The sequence below is a fragment of the Mirounga leonina genome, unplaced genomic scaffold, assembly GCF_011800145.1.
Source record: "Mirounga leonina isolate KUSES-001 unplaced genomic scaffold, KU_Mleo_1.0 Mir_454, whole genome shotgun sequence".
NCBI lineage: Eukaryota > Metazoa > Chordata > Mammalia > Carnivora > Phocidae > Mirounga > Mirounga leonina.
The window spans coordinates 8716083-8743510 of record NW_023270763.1 but is presented as its reverse complement, the minus strand read 5'-3'; the positions used below and the strand labels follow the sequence as shown (position 1 = coordinate 8743510).

The window sequence follows — 27428 nt, the reverse complement described above, 5'->3', positions numbered from 1 at the left end:
CCTCCAGTACGCGGGAAAACTTGGTTCACACAAATCATTATTCCTACAGTGTGAATTCCGATTACCCCCAAAATTAAAAAGCCACCCTCTTTCAAATACCCCGCACCCCCCCACCCCTTTGCTGGAGCATACCCAAGCTGATGGAGGAAAGCCTTTGCCTTGGCATTCTTCCTTCCTATAGACAAATATCCCTCTCCACAGTGATCAAGGCAGAACACCCCCACACCCAGGGACGTGATTCACGTGGGGGGTGCATTCTGACAGCTGCGACCAGCAACAGCAACGCTACTGAGAGCTCAGGCCATACCAACTGAGGCTGCCAAGCACCTCAGAGGGACTAGACGTAAGACCATTTATTTATGAACATTTTCAGCACAAAGAACCACCTCAACTAAGACTTAATGAGATCTCCAACAATACTGGGTGCCTCACTGGGAGACCGAACCAGGCACGTGACCCAGTTTCCATTTAGAGCTACACCCCAAAGCTCAGAAGTTTCAGAATTTGCCCAAGGATCAAAAGGAGCCATAATTCAAACTCAGATCTGTGCTTCTCACAAATCACACCCCCTGAAAGGCCTTTAGAGATCTATCTGAACATGCTCATTCTGTAGGAGCAACAATGGAGGCCCAAAAGGTGCAATGATTTTTCAAGGTCAGAAAACACAGGTCTGACTCCCAGCTATAAACACTTTCCAAGACAGTGTTGTCCCTTGCCCCCAGTCCAACCAACCCTTGGAAAGCAAAGGGAAATTAAAGTCATTTAAATAAAACTAAGTAGCACTGACATCAGATCTGTAAGTTTATTTGCTCAATGTACGACAGCTACATAATGACTCACATTCATGATATTCCATCACTGAGGAAAACTGCTAAGAATGGTCCGTGTGTGAAATAATTCCTTAGAGAAACACGGAGTTGGAAAAATAATCACTGATTAGACCTTAAAAATAGTTCACTGCATAACATGACAAAAAGCACAAAGGCTCATTCAGAGAACATATTCATTGTTCTCCTACACTGTAATAGTTATAATTTCACCATGACAAACACCAGACATTAAGATTAAGCTAACACTGGTGTTTTCTTTTGCTTCCCCCCCCCACCCAAAAAACAAAATATATAACTGCATGTCACTATAGCAACATCCAAAACAGATCAATTTGTTACGATCACTATTTGGTAGAGCAAACTGTACCCCCAAAAGGAAAAAATTAAATTAAAAAAAACTTTAAAAAATTTGAAGACTTAATTTTTTTTTTGTCATAGGAATACATAACACCTACAGTATAAGTTAATAAATTTCAAGCTACTGTATAGAAATACAACACTAGCATGCACAATATTGTATCAATAGAGTAATGGAGGAGTGATCATTTCACTGGAGAGACAGTATCAGAGGCAAGTGCATTTCTTTAAAAATAAAGAAAAGAAAAGAAACCATTCAAGCTGCTTAAATATCAAGTCTCCCATTCCCTCTTCATTTTTAGCCCTCAGGTATAACTGCATCTTGCATTATTCTAAAAAGCAGCCAGAGCCAAAGCTGAAATTTAAAAGAAAAAATAGGTTTTGTAATTCCAGTAAATCATTTCCAAAGGCTACAAGGAAGGACACAACACTGCTCACTGGACATGAAGATAAGTTAAGGAAAGCCCCACCTACCCCCCCTCCCCCCAAATCATTTCCCATCCATGGCATTGACTTTAGGCCCCGGTGATGGCACATAAAGCTGTACAGCTCTCTTCTAGTTCTGCTAGGGTTCAGTTAACTGGGACTTTTGCTCTAGCGTATGGAGGGAACCTTCTAAGGAAAGTCACGCTGGGTAAACTGTGCCATGCTACAGGGCATCACCGTTCTGTTCTTCACTGTCACCTGGATCCTGTCAAACATCTTCATTTCCCAACTCTAAGTTCAATTTTGGTAAACAGCAAAAGCAACTGTCAAGTGTCTCCTCAATTACTACTCATACCTCTCCTTGACTAAATAAACCAAAGGAACAGACAAAACAAGTCTGGCGTCATTACCTAGATCTCGGGAGTTCATACCGTTTCTGATCTTGTAAAAAAGGCTGAACACACACTCAACAGGTCATGTTTTCAGACAGATTTTTCCAAAATGAGAATGAAGGACCTAAGGCTAACTGAGAACAGATTTGTGGAAACAGCAATGTAGTTTTCGATTCCAGAGCGTGTGTCAACTGTATAAGAGAGAAAGGACTCTCCCACTTCAATGCTTTCATTAAAAAAAATATATTATTTAGAAAAAATCTTGGTCAAATAGGAGTGATTTATTATCTGAGAATGACTTTAGTTCATCTTCCGACAACAACTGCTTGGGGAAGGAGTGTTTTTGGGGAGGAAAAACGGACATACTTACGAGGCTCCCAAAATTGGACAGAATGCTTATGAATAGAAGAGCTCTTCCTTTGGATTTTTCTACCAGTAAGCTTCTAGCACCTGAATTTCCACACACTGCACCACAAACTTCCTCAAGATGACTGCCCAGCTTCTCTAGCTCAACAGCGTCTCCACCCTCCCAAGAGCCACCAGCAGAAGGTCCAGTGGGGAACACTCAAGTGAAGAGTGATGGCAGCGTGATCCCTGAGGAAGGAGCTGTGGCAGCTTAAAAATCAGGAGTTCTCTGAAAATATCAACACAATAAATGACATACAGACCTGAATTTTCTCTATTTTTGTGGTGTTTAACGTTTCTATTAAAGTGATTAATCATTTTTGTGGTGGATTTGAGTTAAGAAGAAAGGACAAAAATCCCACAGCCACCTGCCAAGCACCTATTAACCAAAACCTAAAGTAGCTTTGAATTCTCCTCAGGCAAGCCTTTTGGCCTAGGAGACAGCGAACAGCAAAACCAACCTGGATAAGGCTAAGGATGTAAAGCCAAAATGACTAGCAAAAAAAAATACACAATCAATGGCTTGATGTTACATATGGCTGTAATGTAGAAATACTGTAAACTGCAATTTAGTGTTAATACTGTCAGCTAATCCGAGACTTCAGGAAACTGGCAAGGCCTAAACCATAAGGATAAACACACCTTATGTGCCAAGTCTGTCAGTTTGGGATTTAAACTAGTCCATGGCTGGTCGAGTACACCCTGAAAAAAAACGCACAGCTAGAACAGATGAGATAGAAAGTACCCAAAACGTAGGACAAGAGCGTATGTATATACAAATCCTTACTGGAACCACAGAACTTACTGAATGAGGGCCATCCTGTTTCAGTTTTCTTTTCGTCTTAAAACCCTACTCTCTAGCAATAAGTTAGATTAAAGACAGACAGCTCCACCTGCATTCATCTACAGAACAGTCCATACGCCAGTGTGAGGCTGCTATTCCAATACCAGCACAGCTAGCCTGACTTTCCACTAGTGGTATTTTGGCAAAAATGTCAAAAGAGGCAATCAAAGACAGGACAGGTCGTGGGCTTCTCCCTAGGAAGGTCGTCCCTCCCTTTCCCTCCCCCACCCGACCCCCAGCTCATGGGAAAAAATAAAGACTGCAGTAGTAGCATCAGCGGGCGCTGCCAGTCCACCTGGGGGCCTTAATTGTTGCCTTCGCCGCCGTCGTCGTCTTGCTGATCGCTTGTCCAGAGCGTTAGGTTGTCGCGGAGGAGCTGCATGATGAGAGTGGAGTCCTTGTAGGAGTCCTCGTTCAGAGTGTCGAGCTCGGCAATGGCGTCATCGAAGGCGGTCTTGGCCAAGTGGCAGGCTTGCTCTGGGGCATTCTGGATCTCGTAGTAGAAAACGGAGTAGTTAAGAGCCAGGCCTAATCTAATGGGGTGAGTAGGCTGCATGTGCTCCTTGCTGATCTCGTGGGCTTCGCTATAGGCCTTCTCAGAGGACTCCACGACGGTCGCCCTCTTCTCTCCAGTGGCGACTTCAGCCAGGTAGCGATAATAGTCCCCTTTCATCTTCAGGTAAAACACTTTGCTCTCGTACTGGGTCTCACTGCAATTCTTGATCAGGTAGTTATCCAGCAGGCTCAGCACATCCTGACATACCGCTTCCAGCTCCTTCTCGATTTTTTCACGGTAAGCACGGACCATCTCAATCTTCTTCTCATTGCCATCTGCAGATGTCTTCTGCTCAATGCTACTAATGACCCTCCAGGAAGAACGGCGTGCCCCAACAACATTCTTGTAGGCCACAGACAGGAGGTTTCTCTCTTCATTGGACAGTGGCTCATTCAGTTCTGTCACCTATGAGGAGGAGAGAATAAAGAATAGTTATGGTCCAGATGATGTTGCTTGGGTCGACCACATCTTTATGCCACTACAACACTAACAGATCCACCAGGTGACTAAAGCGATGGACAGAGTGGTGAGACTGTGTAGGTGCGCGGAAGGGGGACAGTTGGAACAAATGACAAACAAGGAAAACACTGAAGCTGGATCAGTGGTGCCTGAACCCCTGCTTCTTCCCTAGAAAAGGACACATACTTTTCACATAGCTGTTTCATTGAAGATCTATCAAGGTGAGCTCTTAGATGACAAACCAAATTTGGATCTAAATTGCAAAAGGTCAATAGTTCTCTCCTGTAACATTACATATATACCAATCCTGGGGATTTTAAGCACAGATGGCTGTTAGATACCTCAACAGTTTTTTTGGCAATCAAACTGACACTTTCCTTCCAACCTTGTCCTGTCTACTCAGTTCCATCCCTTTTCAGTGAGAATATTCAGAAGTCAAATTCAAGTTGCCTTTTGAGACAGGAGGTGGCTTTTCTGCTCTTGGGTTAAGACTATATGAATTACAAACCTCAGGAAGGGAAGTCAAAACTGGGGGCACGGGACTGAGTCTGAACACTGAGATATGTTAGCAACCGTGAGAACACATTTGTTGCACTCCGAACACTATCAGTGATACAAAAGAATGCAGAGATGAGCAAGGTACTTCTAAGCTGAAGTGGCCAGAGGAATTAATGCTTCTTTCAATACGGACATTTCTAAGTTTCAATCTTCATCATCCCAATGATTAACCACCCTGAGGAAACTAGAGCAACGTCACACCAATGATCTATATTTTTATGACTACCAAAAAACTGCTTATAACAAAAAAATTAAATCGAGCCAATAACACTACATTCACTTAATTTGTTACTGCATGCCTGTCATATCAGAGCCATATACTACTGTCCACCACATAAAAGAGAAACTTTTACAAGGAGGCTAGAGCTTATTTTTTATTCCTAATCAGACAGCACATTTTTGTCTGTCTGGCTATTGTATCTAAACTGGTGTATACTAAGTCAGTGGCTAAGCCACAACATCAAGAATCCCAGGTCATCAACTATTTCAGAAGGACTAGATACTTCTCTCACCTTGTCCTCTCCTACCTTTGGCTCCAGTCGTAACATGTTAAGTATAACAAAAACTTCATACTTCTGCCCTTTGTTCTTCTCCCCCTGCCCGGAATACTTATACAAGTGTCAAGAACCAAGTTGACAGTTAATATGCACATCCTCTATGAAATCTTCCCCATCTCTCCTTCCACCCCGTTAAAACTGGCCACTCTCTTTAATCCTCACTGATCCCTGTGTGGATCAACCGTAGCATCTATACAACATCTGTTATTACTTATAGATGTGAAGGGAGGGCAGGGAGACATAATCCAAAGTGAAAGACCAAAACTATTTGGGGGGGGGGGGTTGGGATACCAAGAGACTTTTTCTGTGTGTGAATCATTCACATTTAGTATGTATGGCACTTTCATAACCCGGGAGGTGGGAAGGGTTATGCTTAGTGCAACTGGTTGTGTAAATTAAATAGTATCTCTCAGGAGATAATTAAATCAGAACACAAACCAAATCATACTTATGAGTTTACTGCAAGCAATTCATTCTTTGAAAGAATTAATCATCCTTTGCTCACTAATTCCCACAGTTATCTAGCAAATGACATATACTCAAAATTTTTTTAAAGATTTTATTTATTTGAGAGAGAATGCAAGCGTGCACCAGTGGGGGGAGGGGCAGAGGGAGAAGCAGATGCCAAGCTGAGCACGGAGCCTGATGTGGGGCTTGATCCCAGCACCCTGGGATCACAACCTGAGTCAAAGGCAGACGCTTAACCGACTGAGCCACCCAGGTACCCTATACTCAAAATATTTCCTATACTGATTAGCAGCTTTTCTTATGTTACCCTTTTACTATGCATTTTTGATTCTCCCATTATACTAAAGAATAAGACCTCTACCAGACATGGCCTTCTTGTGAAACTGACGGTAGAGTTGGGAAGACAGGGTTTCTGTACTACTGGACTTCAGAGCAGAAGGAAACCAGGACAGAGGTGCTTTCCATTCTATGACCCCCGACCCCCATTCCCCTGTGGAAACACCACTTCTCTGGCATAAGGCAGCTCATATCATACATCCAATTCTTTTTTTTCTCCCCATATCCAATTCTTTCTATATTCTAGGCTTTGGAGACCCTCTGCTCAACCCACAGACCACACTGTCACTCCTGCTGATTTCTGATGTGTATTCACCTAACCCAGAAGATGGGTTTTCCCAGTCCCACCATTTACTAAGTGACCTTGAGGCAAAATTGTCATCTCTCTGGGCCTTGATTTTCTTTTCTGTTAAACCCAGATTTCTGCCTCTTTCATAAAGTTATTGTAAGAGTGTATCAGATAAACGATAAAGTGCTCTTGACCCAGTAAAGTGACAGAGGTGTGAGCAATTACTTTTGAGAATACCTTGAATAATTTTCCATTTTAATTCTCAGCATAAGAAGCCTCTAAATTTCTTACATAACCATCTGCTAGCTTATATCCCTGTATCAAGTATCGCATCTCCATTTCATCCTGTTTTCTCTTCTAAATTGAAATTTCCTTAGCTACCTTACATCACTTCCTTTCCATAAACTTTGGTTTCATATAGCCTGAAAAAACTCCCCAGACTGGCTTTCAAACATGCTGAGGCCTTTGTAAACCTCAGGCACGCATACCATAGGACTGCAGCCTATATTCACTGAATACCAAAGGCTGGCTGCCTCTACTGCAACCTGATCACTGTCTCCAATGCAGAGAAGCCAGAGTGCCTAAGGCCATTGAGATGGAGTTCTGGCCTTTCCCCTAAATCATGCTGTCCTTATTTCCAGAGCCAGCAACTATTTAAAGCTCAAATGACCTCACCAGTACCTTATACTGCTGGGTCTCCTCCTGCTGCAAATGAAGTATAGCTGCAGAGCCCAGAGGCAGCACTGTGTGCTTATGTAAAGTCTGTATAGTTGCCTCAAACAGAAACATGGAGATTATGAAGTGTCAATATCACCTTTAGATATAATAAACTCAACCACATTTGGAACATACCCAGATGTTCTCTGCCACTGAAAAACTAAGTTAGAGGGAAAAACCTTTAACTCTTAAAAAGTCTGCTCAAAGGAAAGTTTCTCTAAAAACCTTAAATCAGAATTTCAAAAAACCCTTAAGATCAAAAGGACTTGTGTGAGAATGAATCTGTGATTTTTACATTAAAATAGAGATCCCAAAGGTACTAGTTTTGAAAGTCAAAAGATGGGGCATCTGGGAGGCTCAGGTCATGATCTCCTCAGGTCCGGGGATGGAACCCCACCCATCAGGCTCCCAGCTCAGTGGGGAATCTGCTTCCCCCTCTCCCCCTGCTTATGCTCTCTCTCTCTCTCTCGAATGAATAAATAAAATCTTTAAAATATATATGAAGTCAAAAGATACTTTTGTTTTAAGATTTTATTTATTTGACAGAGACACAGCGAGAGAAGGAACACAAGCGGGGGCGGAGTGGGAGAGGGAGAAATAGGCTTCCCGCTCAGCAGGGAGCCCGATGCAGGGCTCGATCGAAGGACCCTGGGATCATGACCCAAGCGGAAGGCAGACGCCTAACGACTGAGCCACCCAGGTGCCCCCAAAAGATAACTTTTAAAAGGAAAAAAAATATATGCTCATAGTAACCAAGATAGAATGAGAGAATTCAATGTGGGAAGATGAGAGATATGTATCATCTGGGAAGGGAGGTAATTATTTTTCCAAACAGTCACTGAATTGTTTCTAAGAATGCAACACTTGTAAATACGGTCCCCAAAATACACTGTCCTGGCTGTTGTAAAATGTAGGAAGTCCGCATCCTCTGGCATGTCACATGTTCTGCCTAAAAACAAAATTAAGGTTTCTCTCTTCTCAATGACTAGGATACTAGCCCAAGTTCAAATTTCTTTTAGTGAGCTAAAGATAAACAGATGAGTAAAAAGACCCCCAAAGTCTGTTATTCTCAGATAGTTAAAGGACAGTTTAAGAACTGGAACTCCCCAAATCCCAGATGCTAAGGAATCAGATATTAATTAGTGTTTTCCCCTAAGAGTTGATGCAGAGACTTTTCAATGAAGATTAGCAACCCTTGAGAATCTTGGAAAGCTATTTAGATGACTTTTTGACCCCAACACTTAGAGCACCCAGTCTTTTACAATTTCCTCAACTTATCAAGAACCTTAAATTGTAATGAATGCAACTTCATATATTTAATATCTTCTTAAATAAGAAAAAAACTTGCTTCAGGCTTATTTTATTTAAAATCTATTTCTATCTCGCAAAAGCTTGTGTAGAAGTTAAAAAAATAAGGGGCGCCTGGGTACCTCAGTGGGTTAAGCCTCTGCCTTTGGCTCAGGTCATGGTCCTGGGGTCCTGGGATCCAGCTCAGCTTTGGGCTTCCTGCTCAAAGGGGAGCCTGCTTCTCCCTCTCCTTCTGCACCTCCCCCCCCGGCCTTGTGCTCTCTCTGCTCTACGAAATCTTAAAAAAAGAAAATAGGAGTTACAGTAGTGAACATAAGACACACTAATTTAAGAACACTGAAAGTTTCCACAAAGAAAGAACTGGGTTCACATCCAAAAAACAAGACAGAAGGGATGAATAGGTGATTGTGAAAGGATTTTTAGGGTGGTGAAACTATTCCGTATGATACTCTAATGGTGGATGCTTGTCATTACACACTTGCCAAAATCCATAGAATGTACACCCCAAGTGAACCCTAATGTAAACCATGGGCTTCGGCTGATAACAATGTGTCACTGTAGGTCTCAGGACGCTGATTATTATTTTTTTTAAAGATTTTATTTATTTATTTGACAGAGAGAGACACAGCGAGAGAGGGAACACAAGCAGGGGGAATGGGAGATGGAGAAGCAGGCTTCCCACAGAGCAGGGAGCCCGATGTGGGGCTTGAGCCACTCAGGTGCCCCCAGGACACTGATTATAAACACTGATTATAACAAACCACTGAGATGTTGATAGTGGGGGGGGGGGGCGGGTGCTGTGGGCAGGGATGGTACACGGGAGCTCTGTGCTTTCCACTCAATTTCACTATGAACCTAAAACTGCTCTAAAAAAATAGTCTTGTAAAGAAAAGATGAAAAAAGGGGGGGACTAGCAGACACTAGGTATAACATTTGGCCCCATCTTACATTTTTTTGTGCCCCTAGGTTTGGAGTACTAACCACCTGGAAGTGCCAAGAGGACATGAAAAAGATAAACACAGTGATTGCTATATATGAACACCCTATGCCAAAAACAGAAAAAATAAGATGACAAGGTGCAGGATGGGCATCAGTATCCACATAATGGACACATGATCTATATACTGTACAGGCAGAGGAATAAACCACCAATCAGACTGGCAATGCCGAAGTCTTGTGACTTGCTGTGAAGGTGATGGTGTCAACAGGACTCTCATCCATGGTGGGAAACTATAAACCGGTACAACCTTTATGGAGGACAATCTGGAAAGGACTAACAAAATTACAAATAGTCAACAGCCTTTTGCCTCCGCAATGCCCACCCCTACCCCCGTTTTTTAACGTAAGCTCTAACCCAACGTGGGGCTTCAACTCCCAGCCCTAAGATCAAGAGTCCTACGCTGCTGGGACTGAGCCAGCCAGGCGCCCCTCTGCAATTCCCTTCCCAGAAACTGATTCACTGCATTATTGCTAACAGCTAAAGCCTGGAACCACCTAAGTGGTCTTCAGCAAGAAACTTGTTAGGGGCGCCTGGGTGGTTAAGTGTCTGCCTTTGACTCAGGTCACGATCCCAGGGTCCTGGGAACGAGCCCCACGCTGGGCTCCTTGTTCAGCCGGGAGCCTGCTTCTCCCTCTCCCCCTGCTTGTGTTCTCTCTCTGTCAAATAAATAAAATGTTTAAAAAAAATTATTTTTATTTTTTAAAATTATTTTTAAAAAAGAAACTAATTAAGATTATGCCACATCCATACTGTGGAATTCTTAGCCACTCAGAAAGTATCTGTCTTCTCAGTGTATTTCTAGAAAGGTGTGAAAACAGAGTGGCTGGGAAGCAGTCGAGATTGAGAAGACTGGATTTTGACCTGTTACAGTACCAATTCAAACAAACCCACTCCATAATTCACCCTGATAACTGTATCTACAATTAAAGTTTAAAACCAATTTTGAGAACCAAGTTTAAAAAAAAAAAAAAAAAAAAGCCCAAAGGCAGTAATGTACTTGGTGGAGAGCCTGCTTCTCCCTCTCCCTCTGCCTCTCCTTCCCACTTGTTCTTTCTCTCAAATAAATAAAAACCTTAAAATAAAGAATGGCAGCACCATGTTCCTGAAAATGTCGAATTACCACATGACTCAGCAATTCCACCGGTAGGTGAGTACATACAAGAGAAATGAAAACACAATGTCCACACAAAAACTTGTACACAAAGGTTCTTAGCAGCATTACTCAAAACAGCCAAAAGCGAAAACAATCTAAATGTCAACTGGTAAGCAGACTAAATTAAATGCAGTATTATCCAAACAATGGAGTATTACTCAAGCATAAAAAGGAATGGAATGGGGACACAGGCTACAACATGGATGGCAGTGAAGAGGCTATGCCAAATGAAAGATGCCTGTCAGAAGAGACCACATACTATAGGACTCCAGTGACAGGAAATGTCCCAAATTCTACAGAAACACAAAACCGACTGGTGGCTGCTTAGGGCTGGGGAGTTTTGAGGGCAGGGGAGTAGGCAGTGACTCCCAATGAGTACAGGGTTTCTTTTTGGGGAATGATGATATTTATTCTAGGATTCTGATCCTGGCGCCAGCTAACACAACCCTGAAATGCTAAAAACCACTGAACTGTACACTTTTAATGGGTGAACCGTACAGTATGTGGATTTTATCTCAATAAGGCTGTAAAGAGAAAACTGCTGCACTATATCATAGTCTACACAGCACTTTCACACACACCAGCAATTAAACATTAACTCCTGTGTGTTCAAGGAGTTCCGAATTCCAAATACTTCACACTTCGTAATACATGGGCCTATACAAAGTCACTTGTCACAGAGCACAAACCTCTAATAATTAATTCTCCTCTTGTGATTTCCAATAAACTCCCATGTAGTCTGATGTATGTTACTATTTCTCATCCCCTCCCCCAATATGAGAACAAGAGTACTGTGTAGGTTCATCACTCAGGTATACTTAAGCAAATCTGAAAAGGGCTAAGAAATTTCCGTTCCCTACCACAAGTATTTTTCATTGTAAAGCATTCACTCTTGCCACTATTGAGGCGGGGTGGGGAACAACAAGGAGAGAAACATACTGAGATTATGTATGTTAATTTCCCGAAGTACAGACAATCCACACTAATACCAAACCACAGCTCCTTCCCCTCCTACAGATCCTGAGTGAAGGTCTTCCACCCTCTACTTACACACCTTCTGTGAGAACTCAGCCTAAATCCACCTTCAGAAACTAACTTCATGGGCACCTGGGTGGCTCAGATGGTTAAGCGTCTGCCTCTGGCTCGGGTCATGATCCCAGGATTCTGGGATAGAGTCCCGCATCGGGCTCCCAGCTCAGCAGGGAGTCTGCTTCTCCCTCTCCCTCTACATCTTCCCCTGCTTGTGCTCTCTCTCTCGCTCTCAAATAAATCAATCAATCTTAAAAAAAAAGAAACGAACTTCATGGTAAAACCAAGTTTATCTCCCTACAACTGCCATGTGCTAGCCTTAAGAATTTTATCCCTCAGGGCCACAATCAATTCCTCAAAACAGGTGAAGGCAGCCCTCCTCAACTCTTGGTCTTGCTACTTACTGTTTCCATGATCTGTATACAACTCCCCTCACCCTCCTGACTCTCTTCCCGCAAGTAAGCTGCTCTGTCACTACCCTGCAGCCTGCTACCGAGAATACAAGACTTCAAAGTTCAGCCAGGCTACCTGCTGAATGCAAGCAAACAAATGAGCTAGTATTTATAATTGCTGCTTTTATCATAGATCTGTTTTGGTGGAGACAGGGGTACGCTCCCAGCAGAAAATTAAACAAGCTCGTGTGTACACAAGTGCTATATGGACTATGGTACACTGCAGCAGTTTCTTAAAATCAGCTCTACAGAGATTACCTATTGAGCAAAGGCCAGGGATGCTCCTGAACACCCTACAATGCACAGCTCAGCCCCTCTCTAAGAGTGAAGAATATGGTCCAAATTATCAATGGTACCAAGGCAGAAAAACCCTGTGCCAAGTTATCAATGCTCGGTCATGATACTCACACTCTTCCTCATACTGCACACTTCCGTGCTCTCATGCTCTTCCACCTAGACACACTTCCAGAACCCATAAAGAAAAATTCGCCACGTATCCTTCAAGTCCTAATTCCAATACCACATAAACTTCCTTCCTGAAGTCTTCTGAAAAATTCTCAGGCAGCTCTAATCACTGCTCACTCTGTGTATGAGTAACTTCTACCTTGCATCTTGTATACTGCTTACTTCTAATGCCTTGTACTGCTAAATATATATCGTTCCTTTTCCCACAATGACTGAAGTCCTTAGGGGCAGGTACCACATTGCACTCACCAATGAATCACCATGGTACCAGTCACTTTTGAATGTTTAGGTGACATGATGTATCAAGCCCAGATTGTCTGCATAAGTAGCACTAATGGGGGGCTGGGTGGCTCAGTCGTTAGGTGTCTGCCTTCGGCTCAGGTCATGATCCCAGGGTCCTGGGATCAAGCCCTACATGGGGCTCCCTGCTCAGCGCGAAGCCTGCTTCTCCCTCTCCCACTGCCCCCTGCTTGTGTTCCCTCTTTTGCTGTCAAATAAATAAAATCTTAAAAAAAAAAAAAAAAAGTAAGTAGCACTAACAATTCCTCCCAACCCTGTATAGATCTCCTTCCTTTGCAATATGTTTTGTAGCTCCTCCCACGAAGAAATGGAATCTAGCTCCCCACCCCTATCATCTGCACTCGGTCATGTGACTTCCTTTGCAGAGGCCTGAACAGTGCTTATCAGGAAGGGCTTGCTGCTGGGAAACGTCCGTGGCCACTGTAGTTTCAACTAGCCACACCGAGGCTGGTCTAAACCAAAACTACTTGGCCAACAAACAGAACTGTGAGAAATAAGAAATCTTTCTTTTGGGTAATCTGATATAAACAAAAACTAACCTAACTTATATGCTCATTTTAATACCATTATCTTGCAGGGGCGCCTGGGTGGCTGATGGCTGAGATAGTTAAGCATCTGTCTTCAGCTGGGGTCATGATCCCAGGGTCCTGCGATTAAGCCCCACATTGGGCTCCTGGCTCAGCAGGAAGCCTGCTTCTCCCTCTCCCTCTGCCTTTCCCCCTGCTCATGCTCTCTCTCTATCTCAAATGAATAAATAAAATCTTTAAAAAAAAAATACTATTATCTTGCAATGTTAAATTCTGCTTAAATTAACTTCTGAAAATCAGTCAGTCTCAATTCATACTGAGATCTCAATTAATGCCCTATGTCACTTTCCCCCCAAAGTGCTACGGTTGGGTGCCATCTGCATCAAATGTAATCATGAAAAGCTGAATTTGGGGGCCAAAGTACAAGACTTTAAGCAAAAATAAGGCCACTTCAGTAGCCTAGGTTCCACCCATGGCTCCAGTCTGATCCCACTTTCTAACAATTTTTTTTTAAAGATTTTATTTATTTGACAGAGAGACAGCCAGGGAGGGAACACAAGCAGGGGGAGTAGGAGAGGGAGAAGCAAGCTTCCTGCAGTGCAGGGAGCCCGATGCGGGGCTCAATCCCAGGACCCTGGGATCATGACCTGAACCGAAGGCAGATGCTTAATGACTGAGCCATCCAGGCGCCCCACCCCCCTGCCGACTTTCTAACAATTAGGACATTTGTCAAAACTTTGCAGCTTGCTGTTTAACCCCACATATCAGGAAAACACCTGATCGAATGTCTTGAAAAAATTCAGATATACTAATTCTAGCCCTCCCATGGCTAGTAGTCACATAACCCTATTCTAAAAAGCAATTAAATCAAAATTAGTTAAAAATTAAACAGCTTCTCAGGGTGCTTGGGTGGCTCAGTCGGTTAAGCATCCATCTGTGTTCAGCTCAGGTCATGGTCCCAGGGTCCTGGGAACAAGCCCTGTGCCAGGCTCTCTGCTCAGCGGGGAGCCTGCTTCACTCTCTTCTCCCTGCTCGCGTTCTCTCTCAAATAAAATCTTAAAAAAAAAAAAAAATTAAATAGCTTCTTATACAAACCCATACTTACTCCCCTTCATAATAATTTCCTTTTAGGCCTTTTCTTGGGCTTCTACAACTTCCCCTGGAATCAATGTCCTCTTCACTTTCATTGGGACTGTTCGCCTATGTCCATACCTGTGTCCAGATCTCTGGTTTCACTTCCATTATCCAAGGCTATTCCTCCAAATTAATTATAAATAATAGTTCAATTATCTCACCAAATTTGACAACTTAACCCCCAAACCACACCCCTGACCTCCTTGTTCAAAATCACTCACCTTTAAAATCAAACTCTTACACTCCATCCAGTTATACCTGTCCTCACTCCTACCTACTAGCTCGTGCTCCTAAACCCCATCCTTTCTCTTTCCTTTCAGGCTTTATTCCTTTCTTCTAAGGTCCATCAATTCAATTATTTTTGTATGAATATAAACTTTCCTACTGAGGTGAGAGGAGACAGGGAGAGAGACATCAACCTAAGACAAGTCCCTGCACATTAAGGTTTTTCTAACTTCAGCAGAGCCTTTCTGCCTCGCGATCCTTACTTCCTCTGGCCTCTTCACAGAACAGAGTGACCACGAGGGAAGCCGAGCCTTTTCTTAGCAGACAACTGGCGCTATCATTGCCTCCTCCCTGTGTGCCAACCCAGTGTTTCCTCCCCCTCACTATAAGCCCAGCAGTCATTTCTCTCCCCTAGATCTTCCCTCCTCCTCACCTGTTTTTTCCCATTAACACATCACCCAAGTTCAGGACGAAAATGAGTGATGCCTTTTATCTCATTTCTTATTTCCTGAAAAATCAAGTTCCTGAAAATAAGTCTATACTTCTCAGCACTTCCTCACCTTTCATTCACCCCTCACCCCACCACCCCTGCGCCCAACTCAAAAAAGCCATCAACTGTCCTTCCTATTTCTAGTCCCCAACGAACGTTCCTTACATCTTCAACTTAAATCTCTATTCCTAAATGAATCCAACACTGCTAACCACTCCCCCTTTCCTGACCCGCTCTTCCCTTCGTTAGCATTCTCTCCTGGTTTCCAGCCTTCCTCACTACCAACTAATAGGCTCGGCTTCTTTATTCTGACTCCCAACTCTCCGCTTTCCCTAGGTGACCTTACTATGCCTGGTTTTAACCATCATGGATAGACAGTGACCCCCACTAGAATGTCCATTCCATGAACGCCATGAGGTGGACCATGTATTCCCCAGCTCTCGGACAAGAGCCCAGTCATTAAGTGGTCCTACAAAAATATCCGTTTATTCGATGAACGATTAATATTAACAGTGCTTGCCCTGTGCACAGTGCTGTTCTAAGTGCTTTGCACGTGTTAACATGTAGCTGCCTCCACTTACATGGCTCCCTAAACTCAGCTCGACTACAATGGAATTCACCTCGTCCATTATTTTTCCTCCCTCCTCTTTCTTCTCTGTTTCCAGCCATCAAACTCCCCCTCAGACCTGCCCTCACTGTCCTTGTCCAGGTTCTCATCCCTTCAGACTCAACCCCCATAACAATCTAATCAGTCTCTCTCCCTCTGCCTCACTGTCCTTTTTTTTTTTTATAGTTTTTTTTTTTAAAGATTTTATTTATTTATTTGAGACAGAGAGAATGAGAGAGAGAGCACATGAGAGGGGGGAGGGTCAGAGGGAGAAGCAGGCTCCCTGCCGAGCAGGGAGCCCGATGCGGGACTCGCGGGACTCGCGGGACTCGATCCAGGGACTCCAGGATCGTCTGACCTGAGCCGAAAGCAGTCGCTTAACCAACTGAGCCACCCAGGCGCCCCTCACTGTACTTTTCAATTTCCAAATCTTTTCAGATCAAAAATCGAATTATGGTCCTCTTCTGCCTACAGTCCTTCCAGGACTCCCCATAGTTTAAGGAAGAACTCAGACTTCATGAGGCCTTTTGTGAACTGGCCCCTCCTCACTTCTGTGGACTCTTGCTAAGAGTACCTCAAATGCACACACTACCGCAGCACATTTTGCTCCTAGACACTCTGAAACTACACAGGCTATTCCTCCTCCCTCCATGCTCTCCCCTTCCCTTCTAGCCCAACACCCTACTCCAGCATCGCTTCTGTACCAAATAGCCCCTGAAGTCCAGTGTGACTTCGATGTCCTGTTACTCTATTACTGAAATTACAGCTGTTTGAAATTTATATATTATTTTCCTTTCCTCAATAAATGGATCCCCTTCCAAAAATCTCAAGTTTTCCTGCAGGACCTTCAAATGGCAAAAAAATAAGTAAAATGGCAATATATCCAGCTAAATTACTGCTAACTCATTAAATTGGTCAGCTCCATACCTGTGAGCACGGATTCAAAGCCAGGTTGTCTGGGGCCAGATAGCCAGGATATATGCTTACTACCTACCCACCAGCATATTCATCCATCTGAACACCCAGCAGTATACTGACCTTAAGGCGAAAATGATTTTTTAAAAGATGTCTGGCAAGCAACAAAGCCAAACAAAAGCAAAGTTGTTTCCTCACATCGTCCTCAACAATCCAATTGGGTTTTAGCTCTTCTTTCAGATTAGGCATAAAAGCCAGAACTAACAGAAGAATCTACCTTTCCAAAAATAAAACAAAAACTAAGGCAGTAAGAGAGGAATCACAGTCCTGTAATGTTCACTCTTAACACCATCCATCCTCTGCCCCCTAATGACACACCCAGGCTTTCATCCCCGCCCCCCGCCATGAGAAAAGGCTGATGGTAGAGGCAGCGCCTGCATTTCAAAGAGAAGTACCTCTTAAAATCAAGGAAAAAATGCAAATCATGTCACCTGGGTTAAATGATTTAAGCAAGAAACTACATTAGAGGTTGCCAAATTTGAATGTAGGGAGATCTTGCTGGTAACTTGAGCATTTATGGCAAATGAGGGGCAATTTTTGGTAAGAAGCCATCTTCCAAGATGGTAAATCCCAAGGGGGCCAACCAGTAAGAAAGTACATAGATAAAAGACTGACTGCTATGCTGACAAATGGTGAAGCTGGTTGTTTGGAGACATATTCTACTATCCATCTCTACAAGTGTTTGAAAATTTCCATATTAGTGTTTTCTTTTTTTTTTTTATGTTTATTTAAGTAATCTCTACACCCAAAGTGAGGCTTAAACTCACCACCCAGAGATCAAGAGTCCCATGCTCTTCCGATTGAGCCAGCCAGGCGCCCCAGTGTTTTCTTTTTAAAGGTAATCATTCCAACCACAAGAAAGCAACAAAAAGGGAGATTTGCTGCTAGCAGTCAAGCTCCCCGTGACTCTTTTTCTTCGGGTAGTAAAAGTGCAATAGGGTATCCTTGAATTTTGAAGTATGTGTATGTAATGCCTATTCAATTACATTTTTCACTACTTTTAAGGAAACTCAGTACCTATTAATGATTTTAAGAACCTTAAAAATTATGCTTAGTCTTTCAGCAATTCCACTTTTGGGTCTCTGTTCTAATATATAAACTATGTTGGAAGCTTTAGCCACAAAGGTATTCACAGCACTATTACACAAATTTGGAAGGAGTATAAACGTTAAATAAAAGATCCTTGAAATAACGTCAAGGGAGAAGGCAAGGTACAAAAGCAAGCCTAATAAACCCTACAGAAAAAGACATGGTGGAAATATCCCTGCATGGGGAATTATTACGGTGATACCTGTTAATTTTTTCCCAAATTTCCTAACATCCTAAAGGCCAGACATTTTTGTCATCAGTAATCAGTCCCATTGATGACAGCCTTCCAAAAACCGGACTCCCTTAGAAAATAACAGCATCCTGGAGCCTGGGTGGCTCCGTCTGGTTAAGCGTCTGCCTTCGGCTCAGGTCATGATCCCAGGGTCCTGGGGCAGAGTCCCATATGGGGCTCCTGTTCAGCAGGGAGTCTGCTCTCCCCCTACCCCTCCCTCCTGCTCAGCTCTCTCTCTCTCATGCTCTTTCCTCAAATAAAGTCTTTAAAAAAAAAATAACAGCATCCCCAAATTCAAAATATTCCTGAATATTCCTTCTCAAAACAAAACAAAAAATTAGGGGCGCCTGGCTGACTCTTGATCATTTTAAGTTAGAGCCCCACACTGGGTGTAGAGGTAACTTAAAAATAAAATCTTAAAAAAAATTTTAAAGAATATTCCTTCTTGGGCGTCTGGGTGGCTCAGTTGGTTGAGCGACTGCCTTCGGCTCAGGTCATGATCCTGGAGTCCCTGGATGGAGTGCCGCATCGGGCTCCCTGCTCAGCAAGGAGCCTGCTTCTCCCTCTGACCCTCCCCCCTCTCATGTGCTCTCTCTCTCTCATTTTCTCGGTCTCAAATAAATAAAAAAAAAAGAATATTCCTTCTCTACTACCCAGTTGTTCCCATGAGCTTTTCCGTGCCTCGGGATGTTCCTTCCTGCTGTTCTTAGCCTCCTATCTTATTCTCTCCTTGCCCGTCTGGACTGGGTCATTTTCAACTTAATAGAAAAAACCTAGTGCCTGAAGTCTACTTCTATTGCACAGATGTAGTTTAAAAAGACTAGACAGGGCGCCTGGGTGGCTCAGTTGGTTAAGCGACTGCCTTCGGCTCAGGTCATGATCCTGGAGTTATGGGATCGAGTCCTGCATCGGGCTTCCTGCTCAGCGGGGGATGAGTCCCGCATCGGGCTTCCTGCTCAGCGGGGGATGAGTCCCTCAGCGGGGGATGAGTCCCGCATCGGGCTTCCTGCTCAGCGGGGAGTCTGCTTCTCCCTCTGATCCTCCCCCATCTCATGCTCTCTCTCTCTCTGTCTCATTCTCTCTCTCAAATAAATAAAATCTTTAAAAAAAATAAAATAAAATAAAAAATAAAAAGACTAGACATAGGTCATATGTGAAGAGTGGAATATCATTTGAAAATAGCATCTATCCACCAGTCTACCCATGTCAGGCAGGCCCTCCTGTAAGACTGTGCTGGCAAGAGGACGGGACCATCTGCACGGCTACTAGATCCACGCCGGGGCCACCAGTGCAGAGGCCTACTCGTCCACTTTTTCATATTAGACTGCTACAAAAAGAGCACTGTATTGATCTGAATTGAAACAATTCAGTTAAAAAAAAAAAAGTTTAAGCTTATTTCCACATCCTTGAAGTACTGGCACCAGAGACCGCTATTAGATCCAGGTTATTTAAATATGGTAGGCTCAAGTGTCGTATTAGTAATTCCTTTCAGAAAGCTCAAGAAATTGAAATGACCTACCTCCTCAAAACAAACCTGCATCTTTAAAAGCCTTCCTCTTGTTACCTCTTAGCCTTTTCTCTGCAGCCACTCTGCACACTCGGCTGTGGGGGAGGGGGGCTAAGGGACTCCTCTTGAGCTCCTGTCATTACTTTTGCAGCTGCCCATTGCTGTCACTGTCCTATTCCCAGCTCTGACACCCGTTCTAGTAACAGAATTAAGAGGAGAAAGCTGACCCTACACCTGAGTCCTACTCAGTTTGGCTTTCGATCTCTCCAAAAATAAGATCTTGCTTCAAAGATTAAGAAGATAAGACCGATGAGTTTACTTGGAAACTTACTTTCTAAATCTCATGGAAAAAAATCTACATATGTGAGAACACACTCATTCCCATTTACCTACTCACAATCCAACTACCGCTATGCAGCACATGAACAGTATTCAACTTAGGTAAAGAAAAATCTCCCTCTGTGGGACACACCCTTACAGGTGAAAAGCTGTTAACAATTTGGCTTAGACTTCACTAGTTCTTTAGAAAGGAAGAAAAAAAAAAAAAGACCGATGCAAAGTCCTTAAGATTTAATTTTTATTGTTGCTGCAAAATCATGGGACCAAACCAATTCTTTAACCATTTATCTTAAAATTAAAGCTCTCTTTTGGGAACTTCTACTGATCACTTTTCATGGAACTGTTTTTTTTACCCAAATTAATAAAAAAGTAAAATCAAAATTCAAGGACCTCTATGAGTGCCAATTTAAAGTAAGATGATGTGGTGGTAGTGAACCAAAATCATATTGGATACCTAAAATAGAATTTGGGGAAGAAAAAAGGAAAATGATTATGAAAGGAAAGACTCTAAGGCAGCTGATACTGGTAGCCCTTTCAACCTACAAAAACAAGCAGAGGGGCACCTGGGTGGCTCAGTCGTTAAGCGTCTGCCTTCGGCTCGAGTCGTGGTCCCAGGGTCCTGGGATCGAGTCCCGCGTCGGGCTCCCTGCTCCCCCATTCCCCCTGCTTGTATTCCCTCTCTCACTGTGTCTCTCTCTGTCAAATAAATAAAATCTTAAAAAAAAAAAAAAAAGCAGAGCCTCCCACGATTACAGTCTTAAATATCTGCTCAAGCATTAAGAAACATAACTTAGAAAGACAAAAAGAGGGGCATCTGGCTGGCTCAGTTGATAAGGCATACGACTCTCGATCCTGGGGTCATGAGTTCAAGCCCCACATTGGGCACAGAGTTTACTTAAGCAAAAAGACAAAAAACAGTGATTTGTGTGTGATTTTTTTCCCCCTTGAATATTAAACCTATAAAATGGTCTGTGCTTTTCTTCCACATCCCATGGAATCTGATAGCAATACAGAAATAATCAGATGCCCCGCCAGATAAAAGGGTGAAGGCTGGTGATAATGGGAGTGAAACACTCTTGGCAACCTCAGAAGCCCCCGAACGATGAATGTAACATCATACATAGGGGATTCCCGTCAGTTTAGCATCCTGTGTTTGAAAAGCTCACCCTCTCAATGCACTGTACAATGTTCATTAGGGGACCGCTGCCCCACAGCAGGGAAAGCATTTATAACGAAGGCAGCATTGGGGTGGAAAATGAGTCACAGTAAGAACCCAGCAACATTTCCATAATCTCCAAATAGTTAATAGTTTGTTCTGATTTCAGATAAATTGTTCTTATTAATTTGAGGGAACATCATATGGCTTTAAAGCCCTGTAACTTCTTAAATATAAGCCTAGCTAAGATAAGTCTCTTTTTTCAATTTATGCTGAAAAGGTTCAGATGTCAGAAAACAAAGACAAAAGGGTGCCGATTACCATTGGCTGTGAGCTGCTGTGGTTACTTTATTATTGACACATTCCTGAATCAGTAATGTTTTGAAATCCAGCCAGCTACAGCCAAACCATCATCCCTTTTCAGAAATACCATTTTCTCATTTTTTCAACTAGAGATGACAGATGCACAACATTGTGAATGTGCTGAACGTTACTGCATTGTACATATGAAAACGGTTAATTATTCTGTGACTTTTACCTCAATAAAAACAAAATCATTTTCTCTACTTTTTAATAATTTAGAGTTTGGCTTAATAAATAAATGTTTCCCGAAGGTACCAGGCGATAAAATTCTCCCCATGGTCTGTTAGTAACCCAAAGCTCTGTAACAAGGATATACATTTAGCAACACCTTTTATGTTGATGTAATTCATAAAATACATAGGGGAAGGTTTTTTAAATAATTACAAAAAGCACTTAATATGTCATTTCAGTTATTGCAAAGAATACTACATAAAAAGCCAACTGTCATCTGTATTCTTTCCACCCCAAAGAAGAGAACAACTGAAACCACATGACTTAGAATAATGGCTGGCAGAACTCCCACCTCTGAAGTCCGCAGAGGTGTCATTACTCCATTAGTGATAATGGCTATTGATCTAGCCTCCTGGAAGAACTAGCAGGAAAAAGAGAATATTTAAGATAGTAAGAATTTTAAACTTTATTGATTCTAAGAAGACTTTTTTTATAATTAAGATAGCCTTTTGCAGCCAGTGCCCCCCAACCCAGTCACCTCAACAAGATGAGTAGCCCAGAACCTTTTCTCCCTCCTGAGGCAAATACCAGTAGCCTACTTAGCATATTAACTTCTGGAGAGGCTATTAGCATCCCAAGGACAAGACAGAATTGTCTAATAAGAAACATCTAGGTGTTCACTCCTCCTTAAATGGAAGACTACAGGTTTCTCTTAAAAAACTAAACTTCTGGGGTGCGTGACTGGCTCAGCTGGAAGAGCATGTGACTCGTGATCTCCGGGTTGTTAGTTCAAACCCCGCACTGGGTGTAGAGATTACTAAAAAAAATTAACTTCAGGGGCGCCTGGGTGGCTCAGTCATTGGGCGTCTCCCTTCGGCTCAGGTCATGGTCCCAGGGTCCTGGGATTGAGCCCCACATCAGGCTCCCTTCTCAGAGGGTAACCTGCTTCTCCTCTCCCACTCCCCCTGCTTGTGTTCCCTCTCTTGCTGTGTCTCTGTCAAATAAATAAAATCTTAAAAAAAAAAGTTAAAAAAAATTAACTTAAAAAAACAAACTTCCCCCTTCCTTCTTCAAAACACCGCATGCTATTCCCTTCCTGGTCACCCACACACAACTACCACTCTGCACAGGTCCCAACAGTATTACTAGGATAATTTCACTTAATGCAAATAAATTTAATCCCCCTATCATCAGGATGATTTCAGCCTTAGAAGGGCACTCACTTGAGTGACAGGACTGAGTATTTTCTTTGTATCTTTCTGTACTTTCCAAATTCTCCATGATGAGATGACTTTTATAAACACAGGAAGAAACAAAGTTTTATAAATAGTTACTATTTTTGAGCACCTACTACATTCCTTATTTAATCCTCAGTTTTTCAAGTAGATATTGACCTATTTTACAGATGAGGAAAATGAGGGTCAGAGGTAAGCATACTTCCTCAGTCACAGTAAACAGGTTTGAAAAAAGGTCTGCTTTATTTTACAAACTGTTCTTTCCTCCATACTCTGACAAGAAGCAGAAGTATAAATATGGCAAAAGAGAACTTTTCCAAATCTCAATGTGTTTTGTAACGAATTCTCACTAACATTACTGAAAATGACCCAGAAAGTCATAATTTTTAAGGCTTTTATTAAAACCTGCCAACTTAGCAACTTGCAATAAACCCAAGCATACAGTCCACCCCAGCACTATGATCAGAAGACATATTCTTGTTTAAAACTGCTATTTTTATTCCATTATTGTTGGAACTGCTATTTTATTCCATTATTGTTCAATTTTAACGAAACAACTGTTTTAAAATACAAATGTATCTTATACTCTTGTGAGTAAACTAGAAATTGGAAAATGAAGAGGCATACCTAGAGGTCACTGATTTGCATGCCTAAAGGTAAATGAAATCCTTATTTTTTGGACCAACTCCTATCTGGTGAATAAGGTAAAGTGCTCAATTCCACCTGCTTATCTGCTAATTTCTGCATTACCTTGGACAAATGCCATTTGCATACTCCCTACCAGCCCTTAGGTGCATTGCAGCCTCTGTGTCATTGTGTGTGACATCACTGGGTTGCTATGGATATAGGTGCGAGGTCACTCACTTTCCTGTGAAACTAGAAATATGGAAAAATTAGAAGAGTCTAAATAGCATGAATTAAACATATTTCCAATACTGTTATCTATTAAATGCACAAGTTATCATTTGAGCTTTAAAATGTTTTTTAAGACAGCATCTGTGGCAATACATTAATACAGCAATACTCCCAATTTCAGATTCAGGGCTCTTCCTTAATGAGATAAAAATCGTTTTCGTTAAGGTAGCTGGCTTAAATAAAAAACATCAGCATTGTTATCTTTTATGAAAAAGCAAAGCTATTCAAGAATCAATCTGTGACACCTATATTGCTTCATTAACAAGATTTAACATGCAAGAAGATACACTCCTGAATTCACTTCACACTGGAAATGCATTTTCAAAACCTTTGTTACATAAGGCAGGAAGTTAAATATTAAGATAGTGGGAAACCTAAATCATTCATTAGATAATTCTCCATGTTTCATTTAATAATGCTCAACACTTGCCCCCTCCTCTAATATCAAACTCCTTGATAGCCCATTAGATAAATGTAGTGTTACTGACAAAATGGTGCAATACAGGCAGGAATCTGCATCCCAGACAAAATGCGACAACTGGCGATCAGCATTCTCTTTTCATCAGTATGAGGATGCGCTAGCTTTTCTTAAAAAAAAAAAAAAAAAAAAAAAAGCCTCAGATATACCTAAAACAAATTATTTTAAAAAAAAGACTTTTTCTCCTTTAAAATAACTCCTCCCAGCCTCCACCCAGTCTAGGCTCCCTGCAATATGACAAATGCAGAATCTTCTAGAATGACTTGATACTGCCTCCCACCACTGCTTTGTTTGCAGTATCAGATCAGAGAGAATATTTTTTCAACTTATAGGAATTTCAACAGATGTGTGCCTATATTTAAAAAAGAAACAGCATGTGTCACAAACTGAACCAGTCAGCTAAATGCATAACCTTTATTTCAAAGACAATACCTACCCTTTTCAATACAAAAAACATTAGGAAAAAATGAAGAGGACATGTTGTGAACGATCAGTGAAAAAGCTAACGAGACATACGTTCCCCTTGCCTAAAAGCCAGAGGACCTGCTTTGGGGTATAAAGAAAGAGGAGCCTTTTGTTAAGAAAAACGTGAGAGCAGCAAGGAGGTTTCGGTTTTGCACCACTGAGCCCAGGGTTTCAGGAAAGTCTACATTTTTCCTGGGTAGGTTCTAAAGGATCCATCAGGAGAGGCAGGGGGGAAGGTTTGGGGGGGGGGGGGGGGGGGGAGTATTAGAAAACCAGGAGACCTGATGAGTGAATGGGAAAGGCGCCGCCCAGACACCAGGGAGAGAAAGAGGAACCGCATCCATGCGGTCCCCCGCCCCCACGCCCAGGCTGGGAGGAGGGGAAGTGGGGCACAAAGGATGTTCACGGCCCCCGCTCAGGTACCCAGCGGACCCGGAGACACGGGGCCAGAGACCCCGCTCCCGAGACCAGCGCTGCAAGATCCCGCCCCGGCCCGAGCCCGGGGAAGGCCGAGGAGGCAGCGCCGCCAACCCTGAGGGACGCTCGAGGAGAGGCCGCGTCACAGCCCGGGTCCCCATCGCTGTCGGGGCCCTCCCCAGCTCCCCGAGTGGGTGGGGAGGGGCAGCCAACGCTGCAGTCGCGACTGACGACTAGTCCCCGGGCTGTCCACGCGAAGACCCGCGTCTGCGAAGGGGCTGGGGCGAGGCGGGGGGAGGGGAGGGGAGGAGAAACTCACGTTCTTCATGGCCGCGGCCATGTCGTCGTAGCGCTCCGCCTGCTCGGCCAGCCGGGCTTTCTGCACCAGTTGCTCGCGGTCCACCATCTTCGCGGGCTAGGTCGGGCCGGGTGAGGAGACCGGGGCGGCCTGAAGGGCTCGGAGGGCGGCTACGGCGCGGCTGGAGCCCGTGTGCCGGAGGGACCGACCCACGAAGCGAGCAGCTGAGGCGACGGCGGCGGCGCTGTAGCTCGAGCTGCGACCGCGGGACCAGGCGCGAGGCGGCTGCGGCTGCTGTGCGTGCCGCGGGCGGACAACCCCCTGCGGCCCCGCCCACGCCGCGTGACGCAACCGGCCCCTCCCACCCGCCCGCGCACCCCGCCCTGGTCCCGCCCCGGCCCTTCCGCTTCTTGGCCTTGCCCTCCCTAACTCAGCTCGCGGCCGCTTTCTGGGCGTCCCCCTTTTCCCCGTTGCCCTCCGCCAGTGCTCCCCGTTTTTAACTTCGCCCCGATTCCTGCACCCCAGTTTCTCCAGAGTATCCGCCAAACTACCCCCCTCACACCTCCGCCCCGTCAGGCCCCAGCGCGTGGGCCCCTGGGAGTTGTAGTTCACTCAGCGGTGGGGTGCTACGTTGGAGAGATCAAGGACAAAGGGGCGGTCAGGACTACATCTCCCAGTGGTCATAGCGCGTGAGCGGTAGAGAAGCGGCGCGGGGGGGGGGGGCTCTAATTCCGCGGCCACTGGGGACCCCTGGCGGGGACTGAGGCTGCATCAGTCCGAGCGAGTGCTGATTCACGGCCCCGCCCCATATTCTCCGGGAAATTTCGAGGGGAGGGGGCCAGGACCTCAGCCCTGGCCCCTGTCTCTGAGATAAAGTAGCAGCAGGCCAGGGAGGGACAGAGGAGAGGACGCGCGTCCACTGCAGATCCAAACTTGCTAGGGTAGTGCCCCCCCACCCCGGGTTGGGTTAAATTAAGGAGCTTAATATTGGGAGCTAAACTGTCACCCTCCCCCACAAGATTCTATTCCCCCATACACACTTTGAGGTCCGTGGACCCGAAGAGGTGAAAACATGGAAGGACAAATACTGGCCAGGCATACTGGTTAATTTACAGAAAGGATCCAGCTGTCTGCAGGCTGACCCCTGGGGGAGCTCCTTCTTCCTCTCCAGGGTGGAGTGTCAAAGATTCAAATCTGTTGCCAAGAGCCTACTGTATGCTTAACGTGAGGTTGTATCTGAGGGTTAACCAACCCTTTTCTGCCCACCTAGCACTTACACACGGAGCTCAGGCTGACAAATTCTTGCTCATATGCTTCCCTTTTCCACATCCCATGTAGCTCACATGCCGTCGTTTTGACTGCACATTTTTTTTAAATTTTATTGTTATGTTAGTCACCATACATCACTGGTTTTTGATGTGGTGATCCAAGATTCATTGTTTTCGTATAACACCCAGTGCTCCATGCAGTACATGCCCTCCTTAATACCCATCACCGGTCTAACCAATCCCCCCTCCCCCTCCCCTCTAAAACCCTGTTTGTCTCTCAGAGTCTATAGTCTCTCATGGTTCATCTCTCCCTCCAAATCCCCGCCCCCGCCCAATTTTTCCCTTCCTTCTCCTAATGTCCTCCATGCTATTCCTTATGTTCCACAAATAAGTGAAACCATGTGATAATTGACTTTCTCTGCTTGACTTATTTCACTTAGCATAATCTCCTCCAGTCCCACCCATGTTGATGTAAAAGTTGGGTATTCATCCTTTCTGATGGCTGAGTAATATTCCATTGTATATATGGACCACATCTTCTTTATCCATTCATCTGTTGAAGGGCATCTCAGCTCTTTCCACAGTTTGGCTATTGAGGACATTGCTGCTATGAACATTGGGGTGCATATGGCCCTT

General features: G+C 43.8%; 1 protein-coding gene across 1 annotated transcript; it reads right to left on the bottom strand.

Moving 5' to 3' along the window:
• Nucleotides 1-788: 788 nt before the first annotated feature.
• YWHAG (tyrosine 3-monooxygenase/tryptophan 5-monooxygenase activation protein gamma) lies at nucleotides 789-25827 on the bottom strand. The gene is made up of 2 exons (XM_034988596.1): nucleotides 25546-25827; nucleotides 789-4215 (listed from the first exon to the last, which is right to left on the bottom strand). The coding sequence occupies exons 1-2, from the start codon at nucleotides 25630-25632 to the stop codon at nucleotides 3559-3561; spliced, it is 744 nt and encodes a 247-aa protein (XP_034844487.1). The 5' UTR covers nucleotides 25633-25827; the 3' UTR covers nucleotides 789-3558.
• Between the last annotated feature and the right edge of the window lie 1601 nt (nucleotides 25828-27428).

What these genes read in the sequence shown, in the direction of transcription:
- YWHAG (XM_034988596.1), bottom strand. Translation starts at nt 25,632, where the DNA reads ATGGTGGACCGCGAGCAACTGGTGCAGAAAGCCCGGCTGGCCGAGCAG. An exon ending in TGGCCGCGGCCATGAAGAAC is followed by an intron (nt 4,216 to 25,545) that starts GTGAGTTTCTCC and finishes TCCTCCTCATAG; the next exon opens with GTGACAGAACTGAATGAGCC.